This window comes from Linepithema humile, chromosome 4 (assembly GCF_040581485.1).
Source record: "Linepithema humile isolate Giens D197 chromosome 4, Lhum_UNIL_v1.0, whole genome shotgun sequence".
Classification (NCBI taxonomy): domain Eukaryota; kingdom Metazoa; phylum Arthropoda; class Insecta; order Hymenoptera; family Formicidae; genus Linepithema; species Linepithema humile.
In genome coordinates, this window is record NC_090131.1 from 51,484 (window position 1) to 70,914 (window position 19,431).

Genomic DNA, 19,431 nt, shown 5'->3' on the forward strand with positions numbered 1-19,431 from the left:
ATCAGATTTATCATTTACCGTTCTTAGCAAGTGGTTTCATAGTATTATAATTCTATCAACTATTGCTATATAAATACAAAAAATTACTCACAGTATCCACCACGTACGGTGCAAGGGAATGAGCAATTATGCCAATCATGTGGGTCAACGAAACGCCTTGCATCCCGATGTCGGTAATAATTCAGCAGCGTAACGAAGACCCACGTGGCAATCATATTCAGGCAAAATCGCGACAGCACCGACATTGTCAATTTCGCTGCAACTAAACGATAGAATATGTGAGACCATGCGCGATAACTGTCAAATACTTAATTCAAAACACATAGAGGCTTGAGTGTATGTGCTTACTTAACTGTAACAATAGTTCGGCGAAGCTGAAGAAGCAAGTCATGGTCAGAGTGATAAATCCACAGAATCTGCAGCCCCGACGGTCCAACAGCAACGTCAGCAATAGACCAGCTGGCAACTCGGCCGTGCGAGGGAGAAGGATACGAACACCGAACTAGGGATCAGTTTAAGAGAGTACACGTGACCGTCGAAAGCTATCATCGTCAAGGACCTAGAACATAAATTCGAAATTTATGATTTTATCATAGTCACGTCAATAACGATATCTGATACATGAAATTTTGAAACAAAATATGGCGCGCAATTTTCAAACTAATGCAAAATATACATAAAAATTCAATGGATAAAATCTGAAAAATTGTCAGATTCTAAAAAATTTCTTTTTTAGACGAGAAGAAGATTAAAAGACAAATTAACAAATCGCAATGTGCAAAATGTATCCTCAAGACAGATGTACATATTTTTGTAAATGCGCGTGTCGGGATTTTTCTTGTTGACTCTTGCTATTCGCCACAGCTTCTGCATTACTTTATTCACTCTGCCGTTTGCGTCAAATCACCTTAACGGGAAAATGTTATTCAAATGTGTAAAATGACAGTATCGGAAAATGTGAATATTATACGTATAAGACTGCAAATAGGATGTGCATTCTGCACACTGATCCTGAATCCTTTGTGATTAGCTAGATTGGGTATGTGACCAAGAATATCTCATTTCAACGGCACAGTCGATCTTTTTCTGTAGCTCTATTGTCGGTGGTTTCCTTTTTTGGATGGATCGCTGCCTTGGTGCTATGCAATAGCATTGCACTTTTGGCCTCGATCGCAACTGCAAGCGCAAATATCTTTGCCGTTTGCAGATTTCTTACTGGTCTGGTTTTTGATAATTGCACCAATATTCCGCTGATTATCGGTGAGCACTGTAACGATACGCTTTATAATAATCACTATACTGCCCTTACGGAAATAAATATAAGAATTTCCTTTGATATTCTTATATTCGAATTACGCATGGAAATACGCATCGAATCCATCCAATTGTTTCCAATGTTAAACAGATTTCGCGATACTAAGCCGTGCATAATTTACATTTTTACTGACATAATTTTCATTTTAATGAATGATACTAATTAATATCAGACTACCCGGAAGAGTTGAATAAATTGAAAAGTCCTTGTGATGTGTGTAACGTGATTTATGAATATTTATAGATATGTATGAATATTGCAATGTGCAACACATATAATTTTGTATATGCATTAGTCAAAGTGTTGTAATATTTCTTATCGTAATAAATCTATATCTGAACTGTGAGGTATTATACAGAAATTTTATAATACTCTTTGCAATTAACTAAATATAAGGTTTAAATGTAAATTTGTTATCTGCGTGATCCGGGTAGTCTGATATTAATTAGTATCATTCATTAAAATGAAAATTATGTCAGTAAAAATGTAAATTATGCACGGCTTAGTATCGCGAAATCTGTTTAACATTGGAAACAATTGGATGGATTCGATGCGTATTTCCATGCGTAATTCGAATATAAGAATATCAAAGGAAATTCTTATATTTATTTCCGTAAGGGCAGTATAGTGATTATTATAAAGCGTATCGTTACAGTGCTCACCGATAATCAGCGGAATATTGGTGCAATTATCAAAAACCAGACCAGTAAGAAATCTGCAAACGGCAAAGATATTTGCGCTTGCAGTTGCGATCGAGGCCAAAAGTGCAATGCTATTGCATAGCACCAAGGCAGCGATCCATCCAAAAAAGGAAACCACCGACAATAGAGCTACAGAAAAAGATCGACTGTGCCGTTGAAATGAGATATTCTTGGTCACATACCCAATCTAGCTAATCACAAAGGATTCAGGATCAGTGTGCAGAATGCACATCCTATTTGCAGTCTTATACGTATAATATTCACATTTTCCGATACTGTTCTCTATGCTCCACTTGAGAGTATTATTTCATTTTGTATTTTTCATGCCTTATTTTTTATACAAGATTTTATTTTGTTTTTCTATCCTTTCACTATTTCTTAATTTTATATTATTATTATTATTATTGTTATTATTATTATTATACATTGTCACAAAGATTTTTTTTATATCCTCACAAACTATATCATTCTGCTTAACATTTTAAGAAAGTTGCTGTGTTTGACAAATTATTTGTGTTTCCTGCACAAATAATATCTTCTGTATTGAACGGATAATAAAAAAATTAAAATAATATGATTCATATAACGTTAACTATACGTTTTTTTCAAACAACCTTATTTTATAATCTCTTCGAGATTGCGGAAGATTGATTGCAGTCGCAATTAATTGCACAATTTTTGGTAAAAAAACTCATAAATATTAATACGCTTTGTGTCTCATATCTCATATGCGCGATGACGCATTCGTCGAGGATACTTTACCTCAGTTGCTATGCTGGAATTTGCGTGAAATTGTATTCCCATCGGCTGTAATCTACGGTTTTGTTTGTCTCCCATTCGACTGATCGAGTATTTTTTCTGTAGCTTAGAATAACGGAAAAATCTAACTCCTTTCATTGGCATCGATCGTAATACGGATAATTCTTTGGTAATCTCCACTCTGAAAATATGTATTATCTTATGATGTATAAAATATCCACTTGAAGATGATATAATCTCGTAATGTAAAGAGATAATAATATATATGTGTTATAAAATATGCACGATTAGACGACTTTTACAACGCTAATTTTCCGTAATCGCATATAATTTTAATAAATTATAAATCTACTTGAGAATTAATATATAAAAATATTTTATGAGGAGCTAATATAAGAATTGAATTAATATATATTTCAATTTAATTGTAATACTATGTAATAAAAATATCGCCGATAAAATATAGTTTAAAATTTTAATGAGTGTAATATATTATATAATGAACATTTTACCTTTTCTTCTGTGTGAAATTTAAGGACACCATTTCCTCTACTCTGTACCAGTGCTCCTGCGGAACCAGGGTGAGAAAAAACTGCGAAAAATATAGAGCAGCATATGCCACGCTGTAAGGAAGAAGTGTCAAGAGAAGCAACCGTTGATATTTGCCAAAATCACCAATAAATTTTTTAAACTTATTTCGCGAGCAAAAAATTCGGGACCCGGAGTAAGCAAAATCGCAAAAAGATGACGCAAAAAGAAGAGAAAGCGACCCGAAAGAAGACTGCGGCCCGAAATAAAATTATCGATATTATATATAGTTTATTTCAATAATTGTAATGTAATTATTGGAGTAAATTTTTTCCACATAATCACATAATCAGAAATAATATAGTCAGTAAGCTTCGTGTGCAAATACCACTCGTAATTAATATAATTGTTTACCGTTTTCAAGATCAAAATAAGTTTGCAATTATCTTTATACAATTTTGGCCAGATTTTATTATTTTAGCCGCAACGACTACTTGTTAATTATTTAAAAGATCACGACGGCAAGATGTTGTTTGCTTTCCTCTGACAATAAGTTGAGGTTTATCAGACAAGCAATTGTAAAAAAGCACAAGTATATTTGATGCAAGGTATATTCCATACATGTTTATATGACCACGGCCTCTCTCTTCAGGTGTCCATCACAATTGCATTCAAAATTGTATCCAAATTAAAAGATTAAAATAAAAATAATTTGACTCACCGGCAATCGATGAGCTGCTACAAAATTATTGTTCACACACACATACGTTGATCTGTAAAATACAAATATATCAAATAAAAAATTATAACAAAACTCAAAATGATTAATATATATTTTAAAAATAATTGAGTAAATAAGAAATTATATTCACTCCTATTCATAAGAAATTATATATATGGTGGCTCCACCGTCGTTCTCTCTCTGCTCGATGATTCTCCTGAGCCTCTTTCTCTCTAGCTCCTGCGTAACTATTTCTCGATAGCAAAGATATGATTACGATCGCGCGCGTGCTCTAATTATCGAAATATATACGACAATCGCAATACTTTTAACGACACTCCGGACATTCTCTTCATGTATTTCATATAACACACACGCATGACACTCATTTTGCACTTCCGATACGCATTTTAACGTGTCCCAATGCACGGACGATACTTTGCACAGCACACCCGATATTAATACGCATTCTTGACATGCGTTTTGTCATTTCACGAAAAAAGAAAATGACGGGAAAAGAAAAAACATTACTTACGTATCTCCGAACCACTTGACACTCACCAATTTCGTGCGCCATCATTACCGCGGCAATGGTAAATGACACCAAGATACCGCAAGAGATTACTAGAGGTCACCAGATGTTGACTTATCGGTAGAGCTAATAAATTTCTTGAGTTGCTTGTTTCTCAGTTGTACGCTAAAAGGCGTGTCTGCGTTTTTACACCTGTGTTTACAAAAGCATACGTATAATACAGATTGAAATTTATTTTGTTGTCAACAAAAGAAGAGAAACAGATTTTATGGAGTCTGTTAATTTATTAGTGGAAACTGTTGATGGAGGGTAAATGAGTTCAATAGAAATTAGAAATCACCTTATATGATATGTGATTTCTATATATACATGTATGTGTGTGTGCGTGTGTGCATTATAATATTCTATATTGTTGTCTTTTTCTGCGTGTTAAGAGACGTCCGCACAAAGGAGGATGTTTGTCAGATTTTGGAGCTGGCTGCAATCAAGGAGAACGATTTAAATATTGTAACACAATGTCTATATTCCACGCAAAATTACAAAATTGACAATTTGATGTTATTAGAAGTGGATAATCACATATTGGAAACATTAAACAAGGGAGACATGTACGTTCCTTTACAATTTGCAATTATTAAAACTTTCAAATTTCATAGAATCGATATCCATTTTGAACACTGACAATACAATTCCAATTCTGCAGAGCAAAATGATAAATAATTTTATGATGATAGAATATCTTTTCGTGGTAACAAGCATGATGATGCTATACTGTGTACAAAAACTCGGACATATGAAGTCAAAGAGGCAGAGATATCCAATTCTTGGTTATTGGTACCAAACTTGAAGCTAAACCAAGCAACAAATGTAGAGGAAGTAACCGAGAGAATTATAGGAAGGCGAAATATAAAGAAAATATTTACCTCATATTATGAGGTACTTGCGACATCTTATGATTAATAATATATAAATGAAATGTGTGTGTGAGTTACACAACAAACATATAATTCTATTTGTTTAAAATGTTTAAGGTGAAGGAAACCAAGCCTAATCTGACAAATTTGTCTACTTTTCTCAATTCATCATCCTTTAATGGATTAGAATATGAATCTATGATAAACCCAAAAACATTGTACAGTTGGGAAAAATTACAAACTGAATTACAAGCAAGTGATCATGAATTGAAACAGGCTTTAGCAGATTTTTTAATAGCCGACATAAACGGTAATAATCTTATTTGTTTTCATTATATTAAAATTATTTCATTCATACAAATAACATTGTTTAATTTAAAATTTTGCATTAAGGTTATTTACGTCTCGTATCATTCGATGTAGAAGCAAGGAGCCTGAATTTGATGTTGGATTATTTTGGAGAACAGTCTTGGGAACTTGATGAAGTAGATAAGGAGAGCACTTATGAATGCCTAAAAGAACTTATTCATGAACCAGTATTTAATGCTATATTCGAAAAGTATACACAAGTGAGCACGAAAACGAAAATTGATGGTAGTCCATTGTACATGTATGTATATGTGCATAATACACTTAATAGTCAATAATTGGAGATTTAATAAAGTTGAACTGAGAATTTATATTTCCTAAATATGTAATCTGTTACATAGATATGATGAAAGAAAATGTTGTGCAATGATAGCAAGGATTCTTCTTGCTGCTTCTCCTGTTACTGAATACAAAGAATTTATGGAGACATGGACTATTGGAATTCCTGAAAGTATGTAATTAACAAGCTTGGAATAATGAATACGCTAGAAAATCTTTTTTTTAATCATAAATTGATAATTGTTCACGGTTCTCTAGAGATGCAGCTGAAAGAAGAATATTTATGTGGAGCAGCTCTTGTAACGTACAATGCTTCAAAGATGCAGAAGGAGGTTGTATCTTGTCCAGAGGCCGACCTATCCAATAACATCCACAAGAGACTTAATGAACTTTTTCAAATCAAGGCTAAATGGACTGCTGAAGAAATAACACCTTATATTATGTAAGTAAAAAAGAAAGCACCGTGTCCTAATTGCTTCGAGTTTTATGTAATCTTCTCTTTTAGGCGTTTTACAAAAGGTACAATGAACGTTAATGCACTCCTAACAAAGTATGCTAGATGTTCAACAAAAAATGGACTAAAATATTACGGATCAAAACATGGCAAATGATGTGTTGAAGCTGTAACTGCTGCAGGTTGTGTGCATTTAACTACCTTAGAATACATTGATACATGTGTGTCGCTAGTTAATTATATCAATTACGACAATATCACAATATTTCCGAATTGTCTGTAATGTTGAAATCATACGCGCAGTTTATTTTACTCCTCATCATGATACAGAGTTACATTTACACAATTTATAAATACATATTTTTAAGATGAAATGAGATTACATATGATTTACTTTTATCACTCTGTGTTTCACTGATGTAACAGCAAAATTATTTGTGATACAAGGTCCGACAATAAAGTTTTAGTTGTCGATTTAAAAAACAATTTATTTTTAAAATTGCAAAAACGTCAGCTTATCTCCTTCAAAGTTAGCTCCTTGGAATCGTACACATGTATGGGAATGACATCCATGCTCCGTAGCATTTTTCTAAAACTCATTTTCTGAAAAATACCTTTCAAAACCTGTATTACGTTTACTTGGATTGTTATACTATCCCAAAATGCTTTCCTTTTATAACTTTTTAATTTGGGAAATAACATGAGTTGTAAAACGTATTTATAACGAGCGAGAGATCAAGTAGGAATGCATAGAAGCATTGCCATGATATAAAATTTATGACAACGCAATTTCGTAACGCGCTTTCTGCACCATATGAGGCTTTACAAGAATAAACCTGCACGAGCAAGGAAACCCCAATAGTCTGGAAACTTGGAACGCGAATAAAGCGGGATCAGACTAGATAGCTGTGACGAAAGTTTCGTTTCAACATTGCCACGTCGGCGGAAAAAAAATTAAATCTGAAACTTTATTGTCAAACCTTGTACGGTGTATTATTATTATTATTATTATTATTAGTATTATCATTATTATTATTATTATTATCTCATCGCTCATCAAAAGACCATAACGTTAGATTAGAGAATCATTATTAATTTCAATGACTACGAATAATTCTTGTTATCCCGTCGATTGTAAAATTGTCATCTTATTTTGCTATTATTGAAATCAAATTTTTCTTAATATCTGACGCTGTTATATGAATAATATTACAAATATTTGCAACAAAAGTGATGAAAAAGATTCCTGAAAAAAATTAATTTAATTAATAACAATGTGTTTTTTCAAATATAAATATTAATTATGTAACATATGTGTTTTAGCACAAATTAAACAAATGTGAGTTGGATATTCGCGTTTTCTTATGTCTGGAAAAGTAAGCTGTAAATAATTATAAATATTCATTATGAGTTGCTGGGATAGCAATTCCTATGTTAGGAAATGTACAACACACAAATGTTATATCCTTTTCTTTCGGGCGTACAAGCACGTCTTGGCACATGAATCTTTAAAGCCACATACCATTTAAGATGTAAAATTTACAACTCGCAAACTATAAAGATTTCACATTCACGCCAATTATAACTGAGCGTATAAGATATATATATGCCCCCTCCCCCCTCCTATTTCTTTCACACACATACAATGATTATGATATTCCGGAATCCTAAAAAGACATTCCTGGCAAAAATGAGGTTGAATTCTCCAGCAACATAAAAAGAATTTGTGCGAAAAGTGGAGTATTATTTTTATCTATAGTATAATTTGACTATTCAACTGCGAATTTTTTGTAAATGCAATATTGCAAACTGTAAACTGTATTGATGAGCTATGGTATTCTTATGTAAAGATGAAAACTTGCTAAAAATATCTCGTAGGAACTGACTCGCCGTTGATGATTTTTATCTTTTATAAAACATTTCATATATAAATGTTGCAAACTGGTATGAATCATTAAATAATTATCTAAGAAATAACATTCAGTCCCTCTTTTTACATTATAATCACTCTTCATAGTACTCCTATAGATAAGAAATAGACTATGAAATTACGAACTTGCAGTAAAAACAACATTGTAAGATTATGTCCTACAAGAAATTATATTCCCGCGCAATATTGTTCGAAGAGAGAAAATGCTGTTCGTTTAAATATATATTTATAAATATATACATACATACTCCCTTTCCTTTCTCGTCATCTAAAATACGTTTGTATGTACGTATATATTGTCAACTGATCACGAGATGACACAAGTAAAATAAACAAAAATTTGCAAACATAATAATTTAATTGAATTCGCGGAGCAAATGTGTGAATAAATTGACCTTTCGCGTAATAACGTAATAATGTCAATGTTAATTATAAATAAATCGTTGCCTGCCTCTTTACGGCAAAACGTAACTTTGCGTCACCTCGTACACACAGTCATCATATAACAAATATAGAGTAACGATAATCCTAATGCTTTGGAGTTGTGATATCATTACAGCTGTGACTTAAATTCTTTAGCGATAAACTTCCTACTATTTACTACTACTACAACTAACGAATACTGTCCTACCCATAAGTACGCTTGGATAAAGTGCCTGCATGTTTAAATGTTAAAAAGAGCTGAAAAAGCACAAATATCAGATCTCCCGTTGTAAATGTGTACAGACGGGTAACACATTTGGTAGGATAATGTCGTCTCTACTTGTGTATTTATGTACATACTAAGCAATGATTCCAAGTAGTCCTAGAATCAGTATGTACTTAATAGTATCAGAGTTTATATTCAATGATAAATGACAATCGTTTGAATATTGTTTTTACAAGGAGACACACATTTCGCGCGATTATTATTTACCTTACCTTACCTTCAAGGCACCTCCTTGTTAACTGTCATTTGTCGGAGTTTCGTTTGTGGCTTTACTGTTGGCCGCAAACACCGTCTGTTGATTGATGCCGGTTGTAACCGATTGACTCGGATGCATAACAGTCTGAACCAAATTACAAGTGACTGGCATCATTGGCGGCAAATTGACGGAATTATTCATAGACCCCGTGTTGCATGTCAACGAAGGTCTCTTTCTTTCCAAACTGTTGGTGGCGATATGTCTTCTCGCTGTTGAATTACGTTCAAGACTATTGGTTACTATATTATTTCTTCTTTCTAAGCTGCTGCCGGAATTGAGATCGGATTGGCTTCCCTGAGTAACGACATTATTCAATCGCATTATAATTTCTATAACATCTGCGTATGAATTTCAAAGAATCACATTAATGTCAATGATATTCAACTTACTGGTAAAGATCGATCCACAGATTGACCCATTCTATGCAATAGGTCGCCACTTTGGCTTTGTCTGAAAGTCGTTCCCTGACGTTCACTCGATTGACTTCTCCTTAGAAGCTGCTCACCGGATTGACTCGAGCGAATGCGATTTTCCGGTGTGCATTCCCGCGTTCTGTTGATAATATCAGTCTGCCTTTGGCAAATCTGAGTATCTACGTACGGATAACGAATGCGGATAGAATCGATGACGTCTAAGAGATTCTTTGCGTCCATTGCCAAGATGTGAGCTGCAGAAAGCATTCCCCTAAAAGAACATTTATCATGTATTAATTAGTAGTATAATGTATGTATCTATTTGCAAGTGATTCGAGAAAGATAGTTACTTGCGATATTCGCCGTCTAACGTAGTGGCACTGTAATTTTGCGCCAGTTTCATAGCAGTCACTAGTTCAGCCATATCTTTACTTAATACTTTATGCGCCATTTCTACCTCGCGATGCGCGGATATTGGTAATATTTCTACGAGAGCGTCCACAGACGACAGTAGTGCTCTTAATTCGACACCTACTCTACGCACTAGTTCTAGATACTGATCAGCCTTGCTCTGTTGAACACCTGCAATTTACATGCTCTTTATTGTATATGACTTTGCGTATTACAATAGAGCTTTCGTATTTTTAGAACCGTAAAGATACAGAAAACTTTGTACACACATATATTTATATATTTCATTCTCGATGCATGCATTCTTACCTTGTGACAGCGACATAACTGCACGAACGACACTTGTCGTACAGTCGTATACTTTATCATTAGTTCTGTCTAAATCTGCAGTGGGTGTGGGTTCCATTTTCTGCAAAAGAAATATCGATGAGTAATTCGCCTCGAATAAGATTCGCCCCGATAAGATTATAAATTGGCTTACTTTGACTACAATCACTTTATCGGAACTTTTGTCCGAGCCAAGAGAGCCGGTGTTGGCAGAATGTGGCTCATGGCTTGGTGACTGAGTAACTGATCGTGGAACCGGGGGACTAGCACTTTCATCACCACTCGTAGCGATCGATAAACGTTTCTGTTGTAATGAGAATAAGAAAAACAAGGTTTGAATCATTTGAATTGATAACGAACGCTTCGTCCAGATTGTCAAGTTTATTTAATATACGTACTTCTTCTCTCGCGAGCCAGCGGCTGTCTTCTTCAGACTGTCGTTGTTGCTCCAACAAACGTTGTTCCAGTAGCTTTTGTTCGTCGTCAACGCCGTTGTTAAAATTGTCAGTCGAATTGTCAAACAATTGCGAATGCACACTCCTCTAAAACAGTGGAGATGTTATTGTATTAGAAATCAAATTTATTCTCATCCGATATTTATTGCTAACTAATATTATAAAATTTGGGGTGATAATTTTGTATAATGGTTTATGTTACAATATATTATTTTCCGGTAATATACAACACATGTTGCATGTACAGTAAAAATTAAAGAGATGCATATTTCTCGAAATGCAAATTAAAACAGAAATAGAGTGCATTCGTACATGCAGTTGAAATGATTACTATAACAATTCATCAATGACATCCATTCTTCATGCAAAACTGATTAGCCTACTGAGCGGCAAGTCAAGATTTCCACTAGAAATAAGAGTCTCGTCGCATTGCAACAAAGTAGGAATAGTCCGTATCGTGTGCATATACCATATATCATAGAGAAGCACATATAACGTATGTACATATACATCTGAGTTCTAATTGGGGTATAGTGTGTTGCGCAAGTGTTGCAGAACAGGTGGAAAACCAAAACAAGATGTGGCGCGGCAAATATAGAAGATGCGTTTTGCACATTCCTAGGAGGCATGGTCAAACCTGATCTTGTTGTGCCTCCTCTGTCATCGAGCTGCTAGACGACATGGTGCTGTCGCTGACAGCGGAAGAGATCAGCGAGCCGGAGAGAGTGCCGTCTGTAGAGTTCGTCAACTGTTCATCTTGCTTTTGCGACGTCACGAACGTGGTGATCTTGGCGACGCCTGTCGCCATTTGCGGCATGTTTGTCGCTTTCGCGACGCCGCTGGCCATTTGAGACTGCGATATTTGCTGTTGATGCGCACTAACGGTGCTCGTCATTACACTGCCAACATTAGCATGCACTTGAGCGAGATCTATCGCGCCGAGGGAACTCGGTTGCTGTTGATCCACCATGTAGCCACCGGATGGAATCGAATGAATATTTTGCTGAGTCGCGGAAGACAGCGTGACAAAGTGTGACGGAACGGAGGAGGCTTGCATTATCCCAACATTGGCTGACTGATTCACGCCTGTTACTTGACAAGTTACTGACTGGTTGCCGATTCCGGGCTGCGCTTGCTGAGCGTAAATTGGAATGTGCGCTTGAACCACCGACACGGATGTAGCATGAGTCGTGTAAATGGGATTGGAACTGCTCAATTGGGACTGTTGACTGGTGTGTTGTATCGCTGTATACGATACGGCCTGTGGAACGGCGTTTTGTCGAGCAATATTTTGCACGTGTTGCATTTGCGGCAGATACATGGCTTGCTGCCCCGATTGAACGATATTCGAGTAGATTTGTTGATGTGGATAATTGTGCGAATACAAATTCGACTGCGACTGTGGATTTTGCATCACCAGATTGTTTCTTCCGGTTTGGCCGTAATTTCCAACTGTCGCGCCGACAGGCTTCAACTCGACCGCGGCAGGCTGGGCATTCTGCGCGCGAAACTTGAGAACCGGTCCGTACAAACACTCTACGTTCGACGTGGAATTAACCACAATCGTCGAGCTAATGTTACGAGGATAAGCAACAGTGCTGCTATTATTGCTGCTGCTATTGCTGCTGTTGCTGCTGCTGCTGCTGTTACTATTACCACCACCACCACCGCCACCGCCACCGCCGCCGCCGACGCCGCTGCCGCCACCACCACCACCACCACCGCCACTATTACTACTATTGCCAGCACTCTGCGCACCGCTCGCATTCTGATTTGTGGACTGACCGCCACCAAAACCACCTATCTGGCTCGTACTGTTACTAGCCATAAAGTTACCGTAATTAATCGGCTGGCTTTGAGCATGCGAGCCACTCGCGACAAACTGCACCTGACTACTATTATTCGGTATTATAACATTGTTGCCCAAACTACTGGGACCAAAATTACCGGGATTCTCACCGTAATTACCACCTACGCTAGCGCTCTGACTGAGATTACCAACAATAGCGGAGCTCTGGGTGAAACTAGTGACCGGTCCATATATCTCGCCGCAAGTGTTGCCCGCGACCGCGGCGGGCGCGGCCGCAGAAGTTGGCTGCGGCGGCACGACGCTGGACGCGGTGAATTTCTGCACGGGGGAGTACAGATCCCCCGTAATGCTACCGACCACCTTCGAACTAACCGCATACAAGTTTTGCATCTCTTTAACCTTCTGCTGCTTTCGGTTGACGACGGGCGACTGCGACTGCGTCTGTGCTGCCGTGTCTGAAATACTTAGGCTCGACATGAGAGGAGTATTGTCCGAGGAGTCGAGGGAATCTAAGTTGATATCGGACAGAATGGAATCGCCACCCGATTGGGTCATATCGTGCGTGGTGATAGACGGCGGCTCGGAGAGCGCGGGATCGAAAAAGGGCAGGTCGGACACGACAGCAGTAGTCAGGATTTGATCTTCATCCTGAAACTGCACCGCCAGGGTGTTGAAAGGGGACGCGGGTGTCGTGTATACGGAGGGACATACCCCTCTGGCTTGGTTGTCCTTGAGAAGTTGCGCAAGAACCTCGGGACTCTGCGCCACGATGTATGTGGATACCGGCGCTGCGGATGCGGACAATTGCGACTGATCCGTTGTGTTTTGCGGTTGCCGGGAAGGTTTCGGTGGTGGCACATCGTCTGCACCTACAAGACGATCTAATTTGTAGATGCAATCGGTATGACATACTCATCGTTCCACTGTGACATATGCATTTTGGAAAAGAAAGGAAGAAAATACTATTATTAATCTTATATCGTTATAAGACAACTTCTCTGACTACATACGTACCCCAAGACATGGCTTGTACTCTTCTGTTCTCCCGTCTCATCGTCTCTTGTTGCTGATGTTTCTCCTCTAACAAGATTTCACTATAATAATTTAATAGAACATATAATATATGCCGTGTCCAAAAAGTGTTGTATGTACTGCAAACATTAGTACCGCACACTCACTGTAAAGTTTCTCTAATCTCCTTAAACGTTGGTCTCTTGCTAGGTTCGTAGCTCCAACATTGAGACATCAGAGAATACAATCGTGGCGGGCAGTGATTAGGAAGCGCGAGTCTCTCTCCATTTTCCAGCTTGCGTATTACTTCGTTATTCTTTACGCCTTGGAACGGCTTTACGCCCAACATTAAAATCTCCCACATACATACACCTGCAACCGGACGAACAATGTTTCACTCCCGTGTCTTTAAAGAGGAATGAATTTATACGAAACACGATTAATCCTAATGAACGCTAACCAAACATCCAAACGTCGGACGAAGTCGTAAATCGTCGAAAGTTTATGCTTTCCGGTGCCATCCACTTGATTGGCAGCTTACACTTGCTCGCGGTGTAATAACTCTGATCTTCCACCCATCTACTAAGGCCAAAGTCCGCTAGTTTGACGCAATTGTGCGACGAAACTAGCACGTTTCTCGCAGCGATATCTCTGCAATGAGATTGCGGATATTAAGCTACATATTCGATACATTCGATATAAAGTAATAAGCAGATTTCATTTATACCTGTGGACGAATTTTTTGCTTTCCAGATACGACAGGGCAGTACTCAATTGGAAGGTATACAATAGAAGTGTGGCAAGGTCTAGACGATGTTTATTAGACTGCAGATAAGCACGCATCTCACCGAGTCTGGCTAACTCCATCACAAGCCAAATTGGCGCCTCTGAACAGACTCCGATCAGTCTAATAATGTGCGGATGTTCAAACTGTTGCATAATATCTGAAATTTAATTAAATTATTCCCCGAGGAATTTACGTGACTTTTATTTCAAACAACTGTATGCTTATATCTTTTTTTATCTTTTATACGATTATCAACAAGTATATGATTTATTATTTAGATTTCGTACAAGCTTCTTCGAGGAACTTTTCGGCAGTGGCGAGATCCGCATCAACTTTGCAGGTCTTGACGGCAACGGCGATTGTCTGACCGTCTCTTCCTTTATACGAGCCCTTATGGACGTTACCAAATTGACCTTCCCCTATAATTTCACCTAATTCCACTTGATTTCGAACAATTTCGTAGTCTCGGGCTATAAACAAGATTGAATGTCATTTCAAATATCTTCTTTGACATTTTCCGTTACGATTCTATTAGACTAAATGAGGACAAAACAGAACATGTACTTACTGGCTGGTGTCGAGTAGTCTCCTTCCTCGTCGACAATCTCTGCATAATCTTCGGACAAGATAGTTCCAGTTTTACCCGCGTTTTTCTCTGCTGGACTACTGGCACCATCTTGCCTGTATTTTGGCGGTTGTGCATCTGTGATAAAACATTTGTGCATTAATGAGAAATAATGTCACTGGCAAATTCTCGAATACAAAACGGAGCCCTTCGTTTGTTTACCTTTGCACGGACAGGGATAATTTTTCCACGATCCAGCTTGCGAATATAAAATGAAGAAACTTAATTTTTTTTAACATTAATAGAATAAACGCTTATTGAACATGTAATTTGTGTATTGTATTTCTACTTTTTAAGAGAGGATTGGAAAAGTCGAAGCCTTTAAAATTTATTTGAAAGAAATCTTTCAATTCCTTTTTAGAGCAGTAACACAATAATAATATTTTTTATTCTCACCTTTTCTATTCCACAGTGAGGTGTTGCTGCCTTTGACTAGCCGACAATATCCATCGATTAAATCCGCAAGGCTCTCTGCTTGATCCAGACTGGAACAAGTAATGCTAAGAGTCTCCGCGGCACCTGCGACCCTTAATTTAATGCACGCCTTTGCATGTTCTTTGCAATCCGACACCAATGTCTGAATAGATTGTATTTGCGAGAACTCTGCCATCCTAGTCGGCTGTAATCAAAGCTTTTAATTCTGAGAACACAACGACACAATTGTAAGATTACTATGAAAAAGCTGCGTATGTAACTTGGAAACGTACCACTGTCCCCCCTCGATGAGCCATGTAAGATATACCCAAGTCTGGCCCGATGACTAGTTCTACGGGTATTGACCAGCTCGACTACAAGTGTCGGAATACAGATTACAACAAAATTAAGCACCTCGAATATAATTAAGTATTGTATATGAAAAGTGTAAAGCTAGACATATTACATGTACATCTATCATACATATATCTTACTCCGCTTACCCCTAAGGCGCATATAAATCTTTCCTGATCGAAGCGATAATGCGCCCGCAACAAATCGAAGAATTTGAACATACATTCGAGCTCGGATAACGCTGCAACTTTCTTAAAATGCTGCTGTATTAATTTTCGGAGCGCCTTCGGCTTCATTCCGTTCAGCACGGAGCGTGGCAAAAACTTGTGCAGGCCGACCTGTAAAAAGAACGAATCGTTCTGTTTGTTTAAGCCATTTCTGTTGTGTAAGCGAAAAAGGATGAGTAAACGCGCGCGTGAATAGCTGCCATTGAATTGTAGTTGTTGTCGCGGGCGGAGATTTGCCGCTTGAAAGAAAAAGCTCTACCTCACGCTCCAGGTACTCCAGATTGCTCTTTTTGTCCAAGGCAATTTGCGGCATGTCCTTGAAGAAATAGCGAATCTCCAGGCAGCACAATTGAACCGCGACATCCTGATCGAGAGCGGCATGATTCGCAAGCAAGTAATCGTTTCGCACCTGAACAGAGAAATATAATTTTGTGATTTATTTCTGAAAATCAAATTCAACATCTTTCCTCGCATCTGATTAATTATAAATCGATATATTGTCGCACCTGATCGTAATAGTAGTAAAATGTGACTTTGTCCTTTTCATAGAGATCATTTAGGTTCTGAGGAAGGTAACGCACTCTAAGCTCGTACCTCCATTCGCAGTGCGGATACTTTCGCTCGTACTTTTCTTGCACCTGAGAATGAAGTATATCGTGAAAATTGTGAAAAACGAATTATACCGATCCTCACGTAGCACGAGCTGTATACCTGATACATCGTTGTATCCTGGTGCAACCAATAACTCTCTCCGGATCCGGGATGATGTAGTCTCATCCCGTACAAATTTCCGTAATGTCTGGTACCAACGGCCAATCGACTAGTTACCAGAAAGATAATACCTTTAACGTCAATCGCGTCACCAAACTTGACAACGTTGAAGCCACCTAAATCACAATGCGCTATATTGAGTAACAAATAATATTGTAGAATCGATAAGTCTTTATATATTGTACGATTTTTATATTCGCGTCTGCTGTTACAATATTCAAGATAAATTGAACATGTTACCAAAATAGTAAGTAAAAGAAAATATATAAGAAATAAACAAGACAAAAAAATAAAACGTCTGCGTCAGGTGGCAGATAACTTTGATCTGTTCTATAAAATAGCGAGAAGCAAACATCTCGATAAACGGCCCTTTATTTTCTACGACACTAACACTGATCTTTAGTGCACAAAAGATTCTTTGATGAGCTATTCCGTGGTGGGATAACTTACCATTTGGAAGATGAACTTTTAAGGTTGCTTTGTCCATGGGGGTGGGCGAGCCGTGCGGCGGTGTGTTTCTACCACCGCCGCTGCTCTGAACACCTCCGACACCGCCTCCACCTCCATCTCCCGCTCCAGTGCTCATCCCCTCATGACTGAGAGACACATGAAAAACGAACAAAAGAAAAGATCGATTTAGTAAACTGCAATGCCATGCGGGAATCAATTATACGTGTATTAATGTATTTTGTAAAACTGTTACTGTTCGCACAAGTGATGCTGCACTTGGTTGGCGCGCGGCCGAAAAGATGCATAGTTCCTATAGAATTGTCTCTGAACAATGTTTCATTTTGAAGAGCACTTATATTTCGATCACGTCGAACACGTGGACATACATCACGCAGCCGCGACGAATGTAATCGCGAATCCCTCCGCGACATCACCATAGCATAGCGCATTTACTCTTGCGAGACCAAACGACGTTTTCAAACGTTACCGTGACTGGGGAACTATCACAAGAAGTCGCGAACAATCGCGAGCGATGCATTAACGCTGCAGAAATGCAGCGAGGCAAATCGAACTGCTGCATCATGCCGTTGATTGTTGCTGTCATTATTGAATAAATCAAGTCACGATTGCTCACTAATAATATTCGTACGGATCAATGTCAAAATTGCACCATTCGCGGTAAAGTTAATGAATCGGGAGAACGAGAAGGACAATTGTCACGATGACATCATGCGCGATGATCTAACAAGCTTCGAATTATATTCTCTTTGATGCGATCATCGTTTGAAAAGAAGCGGGGTGCGATTAGGAGTTTTAAATTGGTTTTTCACGTCACGGATTAGGCGATTCTTTAAATGCTTATTATTTGTTAATCAATTACTTGTTAATCAATTTTTTTTTAGTAAAATTGATCATCGAGCAAATTTGAGGCAGATTTCTCTTCCCAGCAAAATATAATGTATTCATCAAATTAAAGTCAAAATAATAACTTGACATGACAATAGGAAGGGATAACTTCTCTTAGCAATACATTAGAAAGAAATTCTGTGTAGTCATTTTGTCGTATACATAGCGAAACAACTTCTAATTAACAAAATGTTGTTTTGAGACTCGCGATGTAATTTTATTTTTGAATTGATGCGGTTGAATTGGTACGCAGCATTGCGATTAATGCGAACATATATTACGAATGATGTTGGACTAAAGTATGCCGCCAGTCAGAGATTAAGCGTTTGCACCGGAAATCACTAGCCACGATATATTACAATTATGCTCTAGCAACACTTGAATTCAGAGTGCTCAGACACAGACACAGTATTTGCATAGAATATTTACTTTAGACAGTTGTCGACAGTTGTTCAAAAGAGAAGTAGAAAAGAGTTTTTCACATTTCTCCTAAATTTAATTCCACATTAAATATTAATTATAATACAAAATATTAATTATAATACAAAAAATGATGATAATCTTGTATCTATTTTTCAAGACATCTATATGCATCTCATCAAACTAAAAAAGATTTTCATATTTCAAATTACGCAAAAATATTTCATCGAAATCTAGTCTCACTATATAAAAACATAATTTATCCTTGAAAACGGATTTGTAAAGATAAAATTGTCAATATAAGTTTGCACACTATAAAGCGTATTTTGGTACAAATTACGCCTTCCATAAAAATATGTCGAGCCGGTTCTATACGATCGCTGTCGATGGCAATTTATGCAATTTATCGCGCGAATGTTTAGAACTGAATTCTTCGCGTAACGTTAGAAATCACCGATCCGGTCGTAATCCGACACAATCTGTAAATTATCGCGAATGGATAATTGCATGAATAGAAATATGGAAATGTGCCAGGGAATCGATATTATTGCGCCAAGATGAGTTCACTACACTTTAACGAAAT

General features: G+C 37.4%; 3 protein-coding genes and 1 pseudogene across 15 annotated transcripts in view; 1 reads left to right on the top strand and 3 right to left on the bottom strand.

The window, feature by feature from the left end:
• Nucleotides 1–355, bottom strand: part of LOC105669180 (glutathione S-transferase-like) — a 29,950-nt gene extending 29,595 nt beyond the window's left edge. For all 4 annotated transcript variants that reach the window (XM_012361981.2, XM_012361980.2, XM_067352760.1 and 1 more), the window contains exon 1: nt 92–355. The gene's annotated coding sequence lies outside the window, so the exon portion shown is untranslated. The remainder of the gene's footprint in view (nt 1–91) is intronic.
• Nucleotides 56–3,571, bottom strand: LOC105669162 (uncharacterized; annotated as a pseudogene).
• The window catches only part of Fak (protein tyrosine kinase 2 Fak), a 61,219-nt gene continuing 45,274 nt past the window's right edge, over nt 3,487–19,431 (bottom strand). For 6 of the 9 annotated variants that reach the window (XM_067352722.1, XM_067352720.1, XM_067352719.1 and 3 more), the window contains 20 exons: nt 17,523–17,668; nt 17,013–17,188; nt 16,808–16,939; nt 16,561–16,710; nt 16,224–16,412; nt 16,014–16,094; nt 15,703–15,925; nt 15,469–15,504; nt 15,250–15,384; nt 14,969–15,151; nt 14,622–14,838; nt 14,355–14,545; nt 14,062–14,266; nt 13,898–13,977; nt 11,711–13,752; nt 11,017–11,160; nt 10,601–10,922; nt 10,231–10,462; nt 9,857–10,151; nt 6,858–9,761 (listed from right to left, as the gene is read on the bottom strand). In XM_067352722.1, the coding sequence (XP_067208823.1) occupies nt 9,447–9,761; nt 9,857–10,151; nt 10,231–10,462; nt 10,601–10,922; nt 11,017–11,160; nt 11,711–13,752; nt 13,898–13,977; nt 14,062–14,266; nt 14,355–14,545; nt 14,622–14,838; nt 14,969–15,151; nt 15,250–15,384; nt 15,469–15,504; nt 15,703–15,925; nt 16,014–16,094; nt 16,224–16,412; nt 16,561–16,710; nt 16,808–16,939; nt 17,013–17,188; nt 17,523–17,658 (5,484 nt within the window). In that variant the 5' untranslated portion in view covers nt 17,659–17,668 and the 3' untranslated portion in view covers nt 6,858–9,446. Of the gene's footprint in view, nt 4,749–6,857; nt 9,762–9,856; nt 10,152–10,230; nt 10,463–10,600; nt 10,923–11,016; nt 11,161–11,710; nt 13,753–13,897; nt 13,978–14,061; nt 14,267–14,354; nt 14,546–14,621; nt 14,839–14,968; nt 15,152–15,249; nt 15,385–15,468; nt 15,505–15,702; nt 15,926–16,013; nt 16,095–16,223; nt 16,413–16,560; nt 16,711–16,807; nt 16,940–17,012; nt 17,189–17,522; nt 17,669–19,431 lie in introns of those variants that run through there. The other 3 variants (XM_067352716.1, XM_067352718.1, XM_067352717.1) reach the window with 3 other exon arrangements.
• On the top strand, nt 4,726–7,921 carry LOC105669178 (sister chromatid cohesion protein DCC1). Of its 2 annotated transcripts, none has more exons than XM_012361973.2 (8): nt 4,726–4,865; nt 4,991–5,164; nt 5,291–5,492; nt 5,588–5,780; nt 5,864–6,080; nt 6,181–6,290; nt 6,377–6,560; nt 6,624–7,921. In XM_012361973.2, exons 1-8 carry the CDS (start codon nt 4,825–4,827, stop codon nt 6,727–6,729), a joined length of 1,227 nt encoding a protein of 408 aa, XP_012217396.1. In that variant the 5' UTR covers nt 4,726–4,824; the 3' UTR covers nt 6,730–7,921. The 2 variants fall into 2 exon arrangements, with proteins under 2 accessions (XP_012217396.1, XP_012217397.1); XM_012361974.2 differs by having other exon boundaries at nt 5,894–6,080.

Excerpts from the sequence above, each read along its gene's own strand:
- LOC105669178 (XM_012361973.2), top strand. The coding sequence starts at position 4,825 with ATGGAGTCTGTTAATTTATTAGTGGAAACTGTTGATGGAGG. Across the intron at positions 5,781-5,863 it reads TTTAATAGCCGACATAAACG|GTTATTTACGTCTCGTATCA; the intron begins GTAATAATCTTA and ends TTTTGCATTAAG. Across the intron at positions 6,561-6,623 it reads GAAATAACACCTTATATTAT|GCGTTTTACAAAAGGTACAA; the intron begins GTAAGTAAAAAA and ends CTTCTCTTTTAG.